The following is a 19161-nucleotide window of genomic DNA, read 5'->3' as shown; positions in this document are numbered from 1 at the left end:
GGCGCAACAACATCTTGTGTGAGACATGAACAATCACTGTGCCATCGTGTTCTCATGTTTAATAACATGTTTCATTCCAATCATCATGAAAATGATATCACGTATACATCTCAGTATTTTAATTATTCAGAGAGCTGTAACATCACAAATGTAATGGATTCTGTGTCCTGTCGGAGAAAGGAAAAAGAACAGAAGGACATAGTGATTCACACACACAGAGCACATTGAAGATCAAATACAAAACAAAGCATTTAACGTGCTACTTTAGTTACGATGGGATTTGAGAAACTAGTAAATTAAATGAACTTAAGATGAAGTTTATGATGTTCTACTTTAATAACAAAATAAACTATGTGATTAAAGTGGAAATTTCGAGGTTAAAGTTGACATTTCGTGCTTTTTTTCCCCCACTGTGTGCCTTTTTTTTTTTTCTGTACCCTAATAAGCTCAGACGGTGGGCTACAACTTGCCTTTTCACGGCGACTTTGATATGACTTTTTTTTTATTTTGGCACTGTGTGACTTTGTGAACTTGAGCTTTCAAGTTTCTCCGACATGCTATGTCACTCGATCAACTTCCTTTTGTTGTTTATTCCACTGTTTAAATCAACAAATAGTATGTTTTACCTTTGCTTCCACTTTGTATTCTCTGAAATTCTTATTTTCCCCCGTGCTTTTCCCATTGTCTTTTCACAGAAAACTGAGCTTAAGGACTATTTATATTGATTTTCATATTCAAAGAGGCATAATTCTGGGAGGAGTTTGGGCGGGACAGCACGCGCGTGCACAAGCATTACTTTTCACGCTGACCGGGATTTATGGAGCGGAAGGACGCGGAAGTTGGAGTACGCACAGATTCCTGCATCTGGATTTTTCTGTGTGTAAGCACATTTCAGCTTTTGTGCTTACGTCATGTGATAGTGCAAATTCTACGCACGACGTTATGCATGAGGCCCCTGGTGGTTTCAAACTTCTTCCACTTATGGATGATGGAGAGACCACTGTGCTCATTGGGACCTTCAAAGCAGCAGAAATTTTTCTGTAACCTTCCCCAGATTTGTGCCTCGAGACAATCCTGTCTCGGAGGTCTACAGACAATTCCTTTTGACTTCATGCTTGGTTTGTGCTCTGACATGAACTATCAGTTGTGGGACCTTATATGGACAGGTGTGTGCCTTTCCAAATCCTGTCCAATCAACTGAATTTACCACAGGTGGACTCCAGTTAAGCTGCAGAAACATCTCAAGGATGATCAGGGGAAACGAGATGCACCTGAGCAGAATTTTGAGCTTCATGGCAAAGGCTGTGAATACTTATGTACATGTGCTTTCTCAATTTTTTTATTTTTAATAAATTTGCAAAATCTCAAGTAAACGTTTTTCACGTTGTCATTATGGGGTGTTGTGTGTAGAATTCTGAGGAAAAAATGAATTTAATCCATTTTGGAATAAGGCTGTAACATAACAAAATGTGGAAAAAGTGATGTGCTGTGAATACTTTCCGGATGCACTGAATCCGTCTACTGACTTCTCTGTTTGTGTATTATTCAGTGCTGTCTGACAGTTAATGTCTTGCATAACTTAAAAATAAGAACAGTTATAAGGACACTTGTTCATTTTGATTGCAGCCTTAATTTTTAAATGTTTTAAAAGGAGCATCCCACATTTATTATACAGTGACTTTCCTATTTGTCTGTCTAGTGCCTTTCAGATCTATATGTACTCTAATGGTCTTGCTTTCCTGTAGCGTCTGTTGAATAATAAACAGGCTGAAGCATTTTTCATTTATTTACATAAATCTCAGAGATAAATAATTAAATAAATACACAATAAAACTAATATATTGCTATTGCTGATATCTTATCTGTCTGGTGCTTTCTTTCTGTTTTCTTATATAGTGCCTTTGCTGTCTGCCTATTATACAGTGAATTCCTTCTCTGTCTATGTAGTAATACTGTAATAGTATTACTTTTTGGCTTCCCTGTCTGCTTTTTTTTATATATTGCCTTTCCTATCTATCTGTCATATATAATGCCTTTCATGGCTGTCTATCTATCTACCTATCTAGTGGCTTCTCTGCCTGTATTTTATTTATTGTATACCCTGTTTTTTTCTGACAGTTTTGTATCTGTTATACGGTGCCTTCCATATATATCTGTCTGTCTAGTGCTTTTCACATCTACTTGTACTCTCATTATCAGCTTGCCTTCCTAAAAGTATAAGTTGATTAATAAAAAGGCTATACTATCTTTCAGTTAGTAGTGCTTTCTCTGTCTGTCTTTTATACAGTGAACTCCCTGTCTATCTATATAGTAACAGTAATTTTATTATTATATAGCAACTTCCCTCTCTGCCGATCATATAGTGCCTTTCCTTCCTATCTATCCCCTTAGCTGTTTTTTACATCTGTTATAAGTGCCTTCCCTGTTTATTTATATATCTAGTGACTTCTCTATCTGTCTGTCTATTATGCAGTGTTCTGTCTATGTCTTATGGATTTTAAAAATAACAGTTATAAAGATACCTGTTCATGTTAATTGCAGTCTCAATTGTTAAAAATATTTTAAAAGGAACATCCCACATGAAAATACAACGATCTGACTGACTGACTGACAGTGCATACCACTTTTTACGGTTAAAAAGAAAAAAAAATAACACTTTCTCCCCAGTGGGGAATCGAACTTGGGTCTCTGAGGAGCAATGGGCCTGCTGTGCACTAATTGGCTGAGCAGTCTGTGTCAACTATCCGCGACTGGCCCCTGTTACGCAGGGAGGACCCGGGAAGTGAACCCAGGTCTCCTAACTATGAGGCAGCAGCGCTACCCACTGTGCCACCATGCCACCCCCCCCATTATTGTGATACATCAAAATATATGTATTTCCATTATCATAATTCTGATTTACTTCCCAAAATGTTCTAGATAGAAAGTTATACTTTTCTTGGGATAGTGTTTAATGCCAGACACACAAACTGCTTCTTGAAGCAGTGCATGTTGGGGAGCGGAGTCTAATGTAGTATTTAGCACTGTGCAGCAGATTAATTTTCTGGTAATTTTATTCAAGTTACATAGGTCATTGTTCGAAGTTCTTTATTAACACATCCAGTCACCAACAAGCTGATACTGTAGCTAACCACTCATTGTTTTATTTTATTTTTTTTTTTTTTTTTTATATTTATACTTCCTTTCTCATTTTTATTACTGTTATCCTCAGAAGGATCACTTAAGGAGGTGCTGGAAAACAGAGTCTTAGATTTTATAATGTTTTATACGACCTAGAACTGCATGGCCTCCAGTCGAAATATGCTTATCACAAGCCTGACAAACCGGTGAGGCTATAGCATCATGATCCTTTCAGATTTACAGATGTAAATATTGAATTTCCTTCACTAAATGTTTATTGAGAAGTATATAATTTATTTTAGTAAATGATTAACAGAAATTTGTGTTACGGCATCAAGTGTCAATTTTGTTTACTTTGATTATTTCACATTAAACCTACTCATGTACATGTAGGTGTTATTCCACAATATAAAGAAATTCTTAGCTTGGTGCTCCCCCCGTTGAGATGTGCTAAACTAGTTTAAGACTCAAATTTGTAATTAGTCCTGTTTTATCTTGGTAGAGTAATATATGTATTGCTCTACTTTCCCCTATTGTATTATTAATATGCAGCCTTAGAATGCCTAATCTCACAGACTTACCACTGTTTATAAGATATTATTTTATATAACTTATCCCCACCTTCCCTTCTATATCTATAACCTCAGGCAATTAGATGTAGTAAAAAGACAAGCAGGAGTTAAGTTACACATAAAATAATGTATTACTGATAACATTCATAAATAACAAAATGCAAAGTACATTTGAATATTGGCAACCATACAACCTGATAAAATGGTGATGTGTCATTCAGGTGGCACACAGACTTGTAGTTACTTAAAATGTCTCTAGTTAAGGCATCATTGGGGCTCAGCTTTCAGCCGCATGTCTGTTCAATATGGCTGCTGAGCTGTGCTCTTCATTGTGTTGTCTTCATCATCACAGGTTAGCAAGAGAGATGCTTCTTTCATCATATGTTGGTAAGAGAGAGAGAATGTGGTTGAGCAAGCAAATTTATAGGTTTTCTGTCCAACTCCCTACAGCGAATAGGATATCATGGTACTTGAAGGCCTCTGAGACAAGCCAATTCCAAATAGCCATACCTCAGACCAATGGGTGAAATAGAACATCTGATCTCCAACCCCCCCCAGCCACCCCAACCCAACCCCACCCCCCCATAAAAACATATATTACGCTAACCTGGCTTTGTGTGGGGGATGGGAGAACAGACTTTAGCAAAGAAATGCTCATCAATCTGGTTTAGGACACATCCCCTAAATCCTGTCGTAAAATTACAAAGAAAAGTCATAAATGGCGTTTAAGGGGGGGTGGGGGTTAAACAAGAATGCCTCTCACCAAGGTAACACTAAATTACATTGGTTTGCCTAAATTATAAATAAAGACATACAAAACATTTATCAAGTTATATGCAAAATCTCACATCACAACAAGTCCTAAGATTTTTTTTTTTTATTAATTTACCAATTAATTGTAACTGCAGATGGAATACATTAAATAGCGTAGAGCTTCATATATTACAATTGCCCTTCTATAGGTTATTGCCTAGATACTGTAATTGGAGTACTTTTAATTATAAATGTACAGCCAGATATATCCTGTCCTAGTTGTGCATAATGAGTATTGTATTGCTTGACTGTTGATATTGTTGTTATGAAATCATCGTTTTTTCCCTTTCAGAAAGAATTTTGGGATGAATACATCAAGAATCCAAATAGTGGGAATGGCCCAGATTCACATGGGAATCGTTTTCAGTCTGTCTACCTGATTGTACCCTTGTTGGCTGGTTTGCTTGTGATCCTGATAATGCTGGTAGCAATTTGGAGGTGTCACTCACGGAAGCTTTTTCAAAGAGGATCAACATTTAGCCAGCGACGGCAGCAAGCAAACCAAATGGATCGAAATCTGTCTTTGGTGGCCATTGACCAAGTTAACATTCCTTATCACCCCGACTCATCCCCTCAGTCAGAGATCAGTGCCAACAGTGGCATGACCTTGGCTTACATGGGTGTTGACCTTGGTCCCACTAGACTTTCTGCTGGTGATCCACCTCCTTCATATGAAGAAGCCACTGGGCAGACTGATGTTCAAGTAGAAGTTACACATGCCCATACAGACCCTCCACCTCAATATGAAGAAATAATGTCCACAAGTATGAGTTCCAATGTCATTATAAGCAATGTTAAGTAACACCTGACTGTGAACCTCTTTTCAAGAAGCCATTTTTGCATACCTCGGCACTAATCCCATTTTCCTGAAATATTGGAACCTTTATGCAATATCATCCTTACACAGGTCAGGTCTGTTACTGTGCTAAGTGGAGTGCTGTGACCTTTCAGCAGGGCTAAATGGTTGCTTCAGATAACCTAATCTCATTCCGTTGGCTCTATACATGTGTAATTTTAGATGCCAATGAGATTTGCAACATAGTAAGAGAGATCACTGCTGGAATGTGGTCTTTTGCTGGGCAACCTAAGAATAGAAGGGTGTTCAGTTTTTTGTTTTAAATCTACTTTGTTACTTTTGCGGAGAAGAAACAGAATTAATTTTACTTGGTAGCAGGAAGCAATTTTAGATAACTATCTGTGGAAATCAGATTTCAGTTTTTCTTAAGTATATAATGTCATATTAAAAGAATAACTCCATAGATTATGGTAAAGATTTCATGTTTTTAATTTGTGACATGCATGTAAGAAAATATAAACTAATTGTGATTAGTTTTGATTTAAAAGTGTTGAATCTTTTAGTCTAGATTTATTTCAAATATTTAAGTATTGTATCCACTTTTTTATTTTGCTTTTATTATCACATATAAGGTCATACATTTCTTTATGATATTAAGAATATAACCTCAGATGTTTGTGTTGGATTTTACATTGAAATTAAGTGACAAGCTAATATCTGAAGAGTCTACAAGCATAACAAATGTGCTTTTGATTGAGCATACTGCCTTGCCTCAAGTGCAAGTTACAAAGATAAATGTGGGTCTGGTAGGTGATGGTAGTCATTAGTAAATTTATAAAGCAATAGTCATTTTAATTTTTGACCATTGATTAAGTTCTTCATCTGGTCTAATTACACTCTAATTAATACCATGTATATAAAATTATTAGAAGAAAGGAAAGAACTAATCAATTCAAGTTAAGTCACTCATATAATGCCAGGTTTTGAGAAGTTTGCCCAGGGTTTCCTAATTCTTGTCCGGACTGCTTATATGAGTGTTTTTTTTTAGTTTAAACTCAAAATTTCAGTCATTTTAAGCAGCCCCCTTGAGTTTCAGTCATAAAGTAATTTTAAATTATCTTGTTTGAAATAATGAACAAAACTGCACTCAAGAAATAAAGGTAAGCACCAACTGTTACCTCGACATAATCTGTGCACTCTAGCCAAGATCCACATTTGTCCATGTCTAGTTATTAGTTTATTATTTATTAATAATAATACTAGTAGTATTTTCACATGTATAGAGTACAGCAAAATTTTTACCTGCGTGTCCAGCCTATATGTATTACTGTATATCACTGTTGCGTCAAAGCAGATAGACATAAGAGACTTCCAAGAGCTTGCTTTCTTTTTTCAAAGACCATAGACGACAGGTTTATTAATAGAAACTTTACAGGATCTACTATTTTTATTTCTACTCAGCTATTTAACTAGCACTGAATTTATACTTTTATATTAAATGTTTGCTTTTCTGCTATTGGGGGGTTTTTTTTGGCTAGAAGGGCCCACATATCAAATTATAACGAAGATTAAACAACTGTTCAGTGGACACAACAGTGAGTTTTTCGTTGTTCTTCAATATATCATCATCATCATGATCATCACTGGTTTAATTGTGATTTTCTTGGTTCACCTAGATTAGTCTGCAGCCACCCAAATCTTTCTCGTACATTATCAGCGGTCCTAGGCATTCTTAGGGGTTTGACACTTTCTTTAAATATCATATAACATCTTTTTTTTTTTTTGGCTTCATCACCAATAATCCTCTGCTCTTTACATGCTCCTTATAAATGTCTAATGATATGTGGAGCAAAAGTGCCTGCTTTTACAGACACGATTATTTGTATTTAGAAATTTTCCGTAGCATGAACACTGTAAAAAAAAGAATAAAAAGCGAAACTTTAAAGTTACAAAAAAATGTACACCACTGAAATGAAAAAGTGCCGAAAGGAATTACTCGCAAATCTGATTGAGAAGCTCTGACATGACCCAGTGCAGGCAAGATGACAGTTAAAGAGATGTCGACATGAAAGTCTAGGAAAAGCGTTTCCTCTAAGTGTTGTATGAGCTACACACTTAAAGAGAACAATGTAAACGGCATTGATGTCCAAATATAGGTACATTTTACATGTATGTATTTTATCATTGGCTTATTTTCATTTACTGAATATAATGCTGCTCATATTAAATTGCTTAATGCTTTAAAACATATAACGGTTAGGTATGAAAAATAACCTACTTGGAATGGAACTGATGAGGGAAGAAAAAACAACCCAGTCTTACAACCCAGTCTTTAAAAAGTACCTACAGGGTTAATGCTACAGAGCTATAGACAACGATTTGTGCTGTTCTGAGGTTTCTTTGATTGAACAACTTTGCTGGGCAATAACTTCTGAAATAGTTTCTCAATGTTCAAATTTTTAGAGAATGAAGGGGTCCTAAATGAGTGAAAACTAAAAATTTACAGTTAAAGCATAATAACTGAATGTCTCAAACCCTCAGTTTTTTTTCTTTAAATAGTAAGTTAAATCTGTGGCCTCTTATTTAAATAAAGTGACAGGGTGGTGCAGTGACTAGCTCTGCCCTCTCACAGCTCTGGACCTGGTTTTGAGCCATGGCCAGGTACTGACCCTATTTGGGATTTTGTTTCCAGAGTCAGTCTATATTTAAGAATGCACTATGGTGAACTGCCTGGCATACTACCCAGAAATGGAGTCTGTCTTGCTGTAATTGCTGCAAAGATAGGCTTTGGGTGTAGACTTTTAAACCTTTTTTTTTTTTTTTTAAATCATAACGACAAAGATATGCCTTTTGTCAATATTTAGTACAGAAATATGCAACCTACTTCCAGGAATAGCCGCAGAACTTCTATTTATCTTGGTACATTAATAATTCAGAAAGGATTGAAACAAGCAAGATCTTGAATGGATGGGGGTGAGGAGGCTCTTTCATGAGCTATTATTTTTAAGCTGACGTAGACATTTAAGATGTCCGTTGAATTACCCCACTTAATAATTCTTATTTTAATGGATGCTGGACATCACTGTAACAGGCTAAAGATTAATAAGTTATGACTTGAACACACATAATGTTGGCATATCTTCCAGAACTTTTGAATCATACAAATACACAGTTTTAATTTCTATAAGATCTAAATGTTTCTGTGACTAGCCAAAGCAGGTATGCTGTATGTGAACTTAGTAAAGCAGGTGAACCAGATATGGTCCCCTTGCTCATTCCTTTGTGGCCCACAGAAACTTGATAATACACTCACTTAGACTTTATATCACCTGACTGTGCCACTTTGCTTTTGACAAAAATCTGACAATTGTGAAAAAGAAAATGCACAACAACCACGCATTCCTAAGCACAGTGGGGCTTGTGGTTCAAGATCAGAATATAGGCTGCTGTGTTTTTAAATGAATTGTTGTAGTCTTAGAACTGTTTTTATTCATTTTTTGAAGGAATAATAAAAAATTATATAACACTTAATTCATGCTAAAACAAGTCTTATTTCCTATTTTTTTTCCTCCATTAAAGTTTAAACATATAAGTAAACCCCTTCTTTAATATAAACTATTACAATGAGCTCTCTAGCGTGGGTGAGGAGAATGCCTGAGAGTGTCCTGGATTCAAATCCCACATCTGGTCATTATCTATATGAAGCTTGGATAGTTACCCTGGGTCCTGAATGGGTGATTGTCCCATATCCCAAAGACATGCAGATTAGATTAACTGATAATTCAAAACTGGCCTTATGATGTTTCCTGCTTAGCACTCAGGCTGCAATGGTAGGATCATGTTCCTCCAGACCTGATTTGGATTGTGTGGTTTTGACACTTTTACATTATGCCATAGAGACATAAATGATTCAACTTTTTTTTTTTTTTGTATGTACTTTTTAAATCAAAATTTTCTTGGGCCTTATTTGAACAATACTTTCTTAATCGGTGCTGTGATAAAAGTGTGCAATAGACACATAACTGTTTTTTAGTTTGATTAGTGGAGGTTTGCAAAACTAGAGGCAGTGTAGGTTAAAATTATTTGTTTTTCCTGATCATTTTCAGATTTCATTGTGTCTGTTTGTTGCTGGAATCAGCACATGCTTCCTAAAGAGTATATAAAAAAATATGTAAATAATTGCACTGTAAGTGGAGTAAAACAGTGGTGCTGAGCACTTTTACTTCACAGCTCCAAACTCCTGGATTCAAATCCTGGGCACTATTTATGTGTTGCTTGCACATTTTAACAGTTTCCTCCTGTATTGAAAGACATGAGTGTTAAGAGATGTGGAAACTCTAAATTGAAAGAGTGTGTTTGTGAGTGTGCCCTGTGGCAGGTTGGTTCCTACCTTGTGCCCAGTTCTGCCAGAATAGGCGCTACTCCTCTCAATCGTGAACTGGAGAAGTAGGTTACAGAATTGGTGAATTAGTTGTAAGCTGTCTTAGGCAATAACCTATACCAGTAGGATTGAACATTTTGGAACATAGAAAGATGCGTTTTAGGGTGGGCTTTGCTAATGGGTAAACACTGAGAGCAGCCCTATCACTTTTCTTCACCATCTTCATTTCCTCTTAATTGCTGCTTCACTTTAACTTTAACCCGCCCAAACCAAAAGGCATATTCTAGGTATAGTTTAATGTTAACATGTTGTATCATTTTATTATCAAACAAAATACTACAATATCCTTCTATTCATTCATTTACGCTTTGCTAAAGAGATTGGGGGGGAGGGGGGGATATAAATTAAGACATTAATATGGTTATTTTTTAGAGATTTCTGTTGGAATGAATACTAATAAGCAGGTTACTTGTAAATGATGTATTTGCCTTGTTATGTGTTGTTTAATTTACTTTCCACAAAAAAAAAACACTAAACCACTGCTATTGTGGCTTTCATCACAATAATGTAAGTAATGTACTTTTTCGTCATCATTACTGGTTTCAAGACCATTTTCTGAGTTTACACAGGTTAGCTAAAGGATGACATCAGAAAAGGTGTCAAGCCTTAAACATTTCTGCTGCAATACTCCCTTGTTGATGTGCATTTCATATTTATCACAGGATATGCAAATTTGTAATGGCACAAAAATAATTACAGCTTCTGCAGATTGTGTCTGAAAGGCAAGGATGCTGAACAAGTGAGTAATGCATAAATAGTATACAATAAGATTAATTTACACTGGTTACACAAGGTCTGCTATGTGAGTCGCACATCGAGATACTGGGTTGTCTGCTCCACATTAGCAGTAGTTTCTTGTAATCGTTTTGAAGCATCCAAGGGAGTAATGGATATCTATAAATACATGAATTTATTTTCTGTTAATAATCAAATCACATTTTTGGAAACTGTTCATTTTCTGAGACCAATCATCTAATTATATAGTATATTATGTATTTGTGCCAAAATTGGCAGATATTAATTTATGAAAAATGTAAAATGGGCTTCACTCTTAATTTTAACATGCTTTCAACCCAGTGAGATTTCAGTTTCCTTACTGGATTTAAAAAAACTGTTCAAAGTTGTTTTTTATTAACTTGTTTGGTTGTTTTGTTTTTAAAAACAAGTTTCACCTTTTAAGATATAATGTAATATTTTCAGTGCACTGAATTAAATGTATCTAACCAAAAAGCAACATTCTACTGAAAAAATATTGGTATATTTATGTATAGAAAAATTTTGAATTGAGTTAAATATTAAATGTGGAAAAAAGGTGCCTTTGTGAGAAGGCTTGAGGGTTTGCAGGGATGTTGGTGTGTAGTACTTTGTGGGCTGGAATACAGGTGTGGCTTCATTTGTTTGAGAGACTCTTGGTGTGAGATATATAAAAATTATATATATATTTTTTTTCTTATGTGTAATTCCCAATATGCAGTTCATGGAAGTATCTGAAGTGAAATAGGGAAATGGGTAAGATGGCCAATTTGAAATAAAATTCCTCACAACACTGTGGTACCTTTTGGGGCCAGAAAAGTTGTACCCATCATCCAGCCTCTACAGATACCTAGTAGTGGCGCTGGATGTGCAAAAATAGGACGTTGGTGTGCAGTGTACATTATATTGAAGATGAAGGGGAAAAAGGAAAACTCTGCCAGCTATACACTGCGGGGATCTGAGCACAAGTTTTAGCACCATTTGTTTTTCAAATGAAGTTGTATTTATTGAGAATTGTTTTGTGAAGTGCCTTATTTCATAGACTAAATCTCATTTGTAACAATATTTAAGATCTACCAAAAATATGTTGGTTTTGGAAAAAGTGCAGTGTTTGAATCAATTTTAATAAAACTTTGTTTTGCAAGTACAATTAAATTGTTTTTGTTTTTTTTTTTTAACCATACAGTATATAGTAGTATTGTTATATTTAAAGAGTACAGTGTAATTTTCACGTTTTATGTCCAAACTAACATCCAGCACTTGCCACCCATTACTTCATGTACAGTATACCCTTACCCCTGTTTCTGTCTATTAGGCTCTGTTTCCACTTCCTGAAACCATGTGGAAAAAACACTGAGGAAAATTCTAATATAATGTGCATCCTTTACTCCTGTTTTTATGCTTCATTTACCCTGGAGGTTTGAATTTTGATATTGGAAAAAATATAAAAAGTAATAAAAATGTAAATGTCTGTGTAATTGTGTATGATATGGAAAGAAGGATTTGGCACCAGACCCAAGAGTCAAATACCATCCATGATGTGCCTTTTGTGAACTTGATGTTTCTTCTCTCATGAGTGTTGACACATACATTGGTTTCCAGCCATATTTCAGAGATGTGGATATATTGGCCTAGAATGATCTGATGTCCTACCCAGGGTTATCACTCAGTCATAGCTCTTTTTCCCTCTTGGAAATATAGTCCATAACATTTTAGTTTGTCATGTGCCCATGCCAATAATCTGATGTTTACTGACATGAGGAAAACTTCAAAACAATACTGATGTTAATTCTTTATGATCAAGTGTTCAAAATCTTGATTCAATCGATGAATAACAACATTCTCAAATGGGGTGGGATGGGGAGATTCATGGATTCAGGGCCTTGGGATTGAATCCCTCACTTGCTTGTTGTCTATCTGGGTTGTCCTCTGGGTACTCTGGTTTCCCTCCTACATTCCCAAAAATGGTTTGGTTAGGATAACTGGTGATTTCAAATTGATGCAGTGTGATAATGTTAACATTTAAACATGCTTGATTGCCTTTTATTGACATAAGTAGTTGGATGGCATTAAATTTTCTAAATTTTAATGAGAACAAGGCCGAAGTCATGCTATTTAGACCCGATGGCACCAGCAGGACCCCCTGCATCGACCTTTCCACTGTGGCTCAATTTGAGAAATCCATGATCACAAATTTAGATGTGAAAATGGATTCCACTTTAAAACTTGATAGCCATATGAATGCAGTGGTAAAATCTTGCTTTTTCCAGTTGAGGCGGCTGTCAAAAATCAAGCCTGTTTTGTCTAAACGCAACCTTGAAACAGTGATACATGCTTTTATAACCTCTCATCTAGATTACTGCAATGAGCTTCTTTTTGGAATTAGCCAGGCCTCCATTGCTCGCCTACAGCTAGTGCAAAATGCCACTGCTCGATTTTTAACTGACACAAGAAAGCATGAGCACGTTACCCCAATTTTGGCTTCCCTTCACTGGCTTCCAGTTCGTTTTCAAATCCATTTTAAGATCCTTGCATTTGTTTTTAAAACCTTTTAATGGTTGTGCCACATTTTATTTGTCGGAACTGCTACACTCTTGCGTACCGTCTCACTCTCTCAGGTCAGCAGACCAAATGCTTTTACATGTTCCCAAGGCACGATGCAAACTCCGAGGTGATTGAACTTTTTCAGTTGCAGCCCCAAAACTCTGGAACGATTTGCCATTGCACGTTAGGCAGGCTCCTTCACTTGCTGTCTTTAAATCTTATTTAAAAACACACTTTTAATCCCTGACCTTTAACCCAGTATGATATGTTGTCTATATGTTTACTTTTTATTATGAATCTCTTCAGCTCTTATGTGTTTGTGTTTCTTTTACCTTTTGGTTATTGTTTGTCTGATATGTTGGGGATTTTATTGTACAGCACTTTGGTCGGCATTGATGTTTTTAAAGTGCTTTATAAATAAATAAAATCACCCTATTCCAATTCAGGGTTGTGGGAGATCAAAGTCTTTCCTGGCATCACTGCCCTGAACACATGGCAGAAAAGGGCAGTAGACAGGGTGCAAGTCCATCACAAGGCCCTCTAAGACCCATCTAATATTCCCAGTCAGCCTAACATACATATCTTAGGGGATGTGAAAAAAAAACCCAGAGGAAAAGTGTTGCAGATATAAAGAGAATTCCATGTGGACAACAAGTTGATTCAGGATTTGAATCCATTATGGCTGGATTCATGAGGTGGGAGTGCTACTCCCTGCACCACCCTCAGTAGATAAATGCCTTTCTTCTGCAGTTTGTATGTGATTTTACAAACTAGAAAACTCCATTAAGTTTCTGTGGGTGCACTCATAGCCTACCCTGTAAAGAAGTCTGTTTTCAGTTAACTTCACTATAAATTCCATTGGCAGCATCGGGTACATTATTGGCTTCTAGATTAATAATATACTTCTGGGAATCCTGAAGATTTGGACGCAACATAGCCATCTACATACAACCCTAAAGCTTAAGCTTTCTGTTCCTGGCTGAGTAGGTTTGGCACTTTAATCCATATAACTCCGCTTCTCTTGGAGCCGCTAAATCTTACTTGGTCAGAATGGCGCTCAGTTATTCCAGCTCACAACTCCGCCGACTTAATCCCGCAACCACTCCTGAAATTAACATCTCCATCATCAAAGAACTTGGACTCCTTCGCCGTCCTCGATACACTCATAGAGGCTCCGGTCGAAAGTTCATCTTCCATAACCTACCAAAGTGCTCAGCTCCCAATATTCCATCTTTCTGGTCACCTGTCACACGTGTGACGCGTCATCAGAGCACCGTCATTCCAACTACTATAAACTCTGAAAGTATCGTGAGATCTTTGCACTCCAGCATGGGAAACATCAGAGCTATTGAGAGAAACACAGCAAGATTCTCACATCCCCGCCTGGATTTATTTTGTGGAGTTGATTCTAAGCTGCGTGGAGTGGATTTTAATGTTTTGAGACCAGTACAGAGATTTACCTCACAGTCATTAGTCAAATTTGAACTGTTTAACTCTCAATCCATCTGCAATAAAGCCACACTGATTGAAGAACACATCAGGGAGAGAGGACTTGACTTCATGTGTCTGAGAGAAACATGGCACCAGTCAGAGGTTTACTCTGCCCTAAATGAAGCCTGTCCTTCTGGCTACAGTTACTTGGAAGCAGCTCGCAGCACTGGGCGTGGTGGTGGCGGCTTAGCTATCATCCACCGTCAGGATTTGGTGTTGTCCCGTATCTTGATACCTGCAACATCCTCCTGCGAGTGCCTTGCATTTAAATGTAAGCCTCCTTTTCCCATGACTGTTCTTCTTATCTGTCGACCTCTAAAACCCAACTCTGCCTTCATCCCGGAAATGACTGATCTTCTCACAACACTCTGTGCTACCTCTGCCAACATCATAATTCTAGGAGATATAAATATTCATGTTGACAATCCCACAGGTTATCTCACTGCTGATTTCCTTGAGCTATTGGATTCTCTTAATCTACAACAACATGTTGATGTCCCCACACATTCCAGGGGTCACACACTTGACCTGGTCATTTCAAATTCTGCCTTAATTAGTAACTTACAGGTATATGATCTTGGTATTTCAGACCACAAAGTAGTATCAATGGAGCTGCCCATTCTTTCCCCCCATATCAAACAAAAACGACAGATACATTTCAGAAATCTGAAGAACATCAATGTTGATGCCTTGGCCCTGGACCTTAAACTTCTCTCCTCTGACCCTGCCAGCTCCCTCTCTGTTGCTGATCTTGTGGACTTTTACAACCAGTCCTTGAGCAGTCTCCTGGACTTCCACGCCCCCTTAACATCCAGGTCCGTCTCATTCTCGTGCTCAGCACCTTGGTACACCTGCAAACTGCGAAAAATGAAGACGGCTGGCCGTGTCCTTGAGCGGCGGTTCAAGGCCTCTGGGCTGACTGTCCACAAACAGGCTTATATGGAACACAAGAGGGCGTATGCAGAAGCTCTGAAAGTTGCACGGTCCAAGTTTTATTCCACCATCATCAGCAACAGTTCCAGGAACCCCAAAAAACTTTTTTCAACTATAAATCACCTTCTCAAACCTCCTTCACCTGCCCACTCTGAGGCCACCGATGAGAAGTGCAATATGCACATAAATTTCTTCAAACAAAAAGTTGATAACATCCGCTTACACCTCTCCACCACGGATATCCTGCCCCCCCCAACTGTCGACCTACTGTCTGAGACTGTCCAGCCCCTTTGCTCCTTTTCTGTTGCCACATGGGAAGAGGTGGAGGATGTCATCAGGAAAATGAAACTGTCTACCAGTTCCCTGGACCCTTTCCCCTCAGCTTTACTGAGGGCCAACGTCTCTGCCGTCTCTCCACTTATCACCAGGATCATAAACCAGTCCCTTTTGGCTGGCCATATTCCTTCTTCACTAAAAACTGCTGTCATCAGACCCCTACTGAAAAAACCCACCCTGGATTCTGAAGTTCTCTCCAATTATAGGCCCATTTCCAATCTTCCATTTCTCTCTAAAGTTCTGGAAAAAATAGTTGCAACTCAACTTCATGACCACCTCAAACTGAATAATCTGTTTGAAAAGTTTCAGTCTGGTTTCCGCCCTGGCCAAAGCACCGAAACAGCCCTGGTCAGGGTCACCAATGACCTTCTGATAACAGCAGATACTGGTTCCCCTTCAGAAGCCATCTTAGTTGGCACATCACGCCATCTCCGCTCTTCTACCATCACCAGTATCACTTTCGCTGGCCAAAACATTCCCCTTTCCACATCTGTCACCAATCTGGGTGTTAAAATGGACCCTCAACTCACCTTTGACGCCCACATCAAACACCTCTGTAAGTCTTCCTTCTAACACCTCAAGAATATTGCTAAACTCCGACCAACTCTCACCCTGGAAGATGCAGAGGAGCTCGTCCATGCCTTTGTCTCCTCCAGGTTGGATTACTGTAATGCGCTCCTCATCGGGATTCCTGGCAAGAGTATTCAGAGACTCCAGTATATTCAGAATTGCGCTGCCAGGATCCTGATGAGGGTGCGAAAGCATAACCATATCACCCCAATCCTGAAAACCCTTCACTGGCTCCCTGTTCCACTCAGAATTGAGTTCAAGGTCATTCTCCTCACCCATCAGTGCATCTATGGACATGTCCCCCTTTACTTACAGGAACTCCTTACCCCTCATACCTCCTCACGCACTCTCCGCTCTGTACACACTAACACTCTCCAAGTCCCTAGAACCAAGCTTCGCAGTATGGGTGATAGGGCTTTTTCATCTGTGGCGCCGAGACTGTGGAACGCGCCCTCCCTGACTACCTGAGAGCCCCGCAGTCGACTAATGTTTTTAAACTGAATCTAAAAACTCATCTTTTTAGAAAGATATTTTGTTAAAGCATACATAGATTTTCTTGTTTTATTATTTTTGTTTTTACTCTGTAGCACTTTGAGATTTCTAAAATATGAAGTGCAATATAAATAAAATTTATTATTATTATTATTAAGTCTTCATTGTGCATGGTGATTGGAGTCAGGTTAGTGGTATATAGGGAGTTTATATGTCTCCAATTCTTCTAGGTGACAGATCTCAAGGTAATCGTGACTTTTGGATCCTTAGTATTCACCCCACAGTCTCTGGACCTAGCAACCGATAATGGAGATGAAACAGGTTCAGTTGCCTGTTGTAGGGTTAAAGCCCCTAATTTTCCGTCCCTAACCCTTTAATGAAACCCCTAGTTTGTCTATTAGCCACCTGAACCTCTTGAGACCAGAAAAACATTCAAACCTATACCAACTTAATTTTAGAAACAAATTATTTTATCTAAGCACAAAACAAACCACACTAACAGAAGATTAAATAAATGTAATCTAATCCTGAAAATCCCCTTTGTAAGGTGAACTTTTATAATCCTGACCCATAATTGCCTTAAATTAAAACCATATATAAACATATGGCATTTTTAATACCAAAAATAATAATACATGAAAATTGACAGAATTGGTTTCAAAATAGCATTAGTCAACAAAGCGAGACAATTTCTATTTCTTAAAACCAAGATAAGACTATTTTACTCTATCACTTCATGTTTCATGTTCAAAGAAATGACATGTGATGTTTTTTGGGTTTTTACAAATGTTTCACTTTTTGGAAATAATGTTTTAAGATAATGACGTATGACTCGTATGCTACACACAAATCAGATTGACTGAAATGCATGCGAATGCAGTATTGGCTGTGAGAATGGCATCACCATTCAAGTCAGACTCAAACTTCTCGCCCCATTCAGTTGCACAGATTGTAACAAGGTATAGTTTGAATTCTACTTTCACTTTGAGTTTGATTCATATGGCAGCTGTTGCCTTTATTTAGTTTGTTTTATTTCCATCAGTGTGTCTTATGAGATTGATTTCAGAATGGTTGAGTTCCCTTTACAACATATTTTTGTATTTAACACTGTGGACGTTGCCCCGGACACAGACAGGCAGACACACTCAAGTCACCCAGCACACGTTTATTTTTCATTATTTTTTTACAGCTCAGTACTCACAAGCCCCAAAACCCCTCAGTCCAGGCCAACACAATGCCTTCTCTCTCTTTGCTTCTTCAGGCCACCTCCTGCCTCCTCCATAGACCTTGTCCACTCCTCCACCCGACTCTTATCCTCTTCTGAAGGGAGCCGGCCCCTTTAAATAAGCACCCAGATGTGCTCCAGGTGTGTTCCCGGCAATCTCCCACCGACACGCCCCAGTGTGGTGGAAGTGCTGGCTGTCTCCCCAGAAGCACTCCGGATGTCCCTGTTCCTCTTCCCCCCAGCACTTCCTGGTGTGGCGGAAGTGCTGAGGTCCAGGGTCTTCCAGGTATTGGGGTCCCCCTGGCGGTAACCCCAGGTCCCTACTGGGTCGAGCTTCCTAGCTCTTTACCCGCAGCCCCCAGGGTGGTCACCCCCTTAAGGTCTAGAGATGGCACAAGGTCTTCTCTGGCTTTCCGGCTGGGTACCTCCTCCATCCGGGTACCACAACACATAACCATATGCGAAAAGCCCTGAAGCTGTTCTTCCCCCAAATGTGTCAGCATTTTATGGACATTAAAAAACATAAGCATGCTGTTATGTCTACCTGCAAGCTTCCTTAATGGATGCCTATAACTGAACCATCCACATGATGCATATTAGAACTTGACTGCATGCTTGACCTGTTTGGTATTCATATTGATATTGATTTTTTTGTATTTTTAATGCTTACATATGTGATGCTCTTTGTTATTACATGTAAAACTATTATGTTACACAACTATTTAATTCTTGGCACTTACTGCTTTTGTAGTGCAATTGTGTATTTATTTTTTTAAATTGTTCCCAAAATGATTCCTCCCAATGTTTTTTACATTTTGATCCTGTTCTACAATCATTTCATGATTGCCACTTATTTTATTTATGTACTTATTTATTTGTTTGTATTATACTTGTAAAGAAGGGATTGTTTTTACATGAATGCATTGCTAAATGTTTGTCCAACTGTAGCTGTTCAGTTAGATACTATCAGACGGGATCTTTAAGATGAACCTTTTTATTTTGACCACACTTTCAAACATCAATTGAAATTGACGATAGAGAATTATTTTACTGCGGCGGACTGGCGCCCTGCGCC

General features: G+C 38.0%; 1 protein-coding gene across 5 annotated transcripts in view; it reads left to right on the top strand.

The window, feature by feature from the left end:
* Positions 1–8119, top strand: part of prrg1 (proline rich Gla (G-carboxyglutamic acid) 1) — a 170163-nt gene extending 162044 nt beyond the window's left edge. For all 5 annotated transcript variants that reach the window (XM_039745189.1, XM_039745190.1, XM_039745188.1 and 2 more), the window contains one exon: positions 4798–8119. In XM_039745189.1, coding sequence (XP_039601123.1) covers positions 4798–5307 — 510 coding nt within the window. In that variant the 3' untranslated portion in view covers positions 5308–8119. The remainder of the gene's footprint in view (positions 1–4797) is intronic.
* The last annotated feature ends 11042 nt before the right edge of the window (positions 8120–19161 follow it).

This window comes from Polypterus senegalus, chromosome 2, assembly GCF_016835505.1.
Source record: "Polypterus senegalus isolate Bchr_013 chromosome 2, ASM1683550v1, whole genome shotgun sequence".
In the NCBI taxonomy this organism is placed as follows: Eukaryota; Metazoa; Chordata; class Cladistia; order Polypteriformes; family Polypteridae; genus Polypterus; species Polypterus senegalus.
Note: the sequence above shows the minus strand (reverse complement) of the source record. Positions and strands in the feature narration are given on the sequence as shown.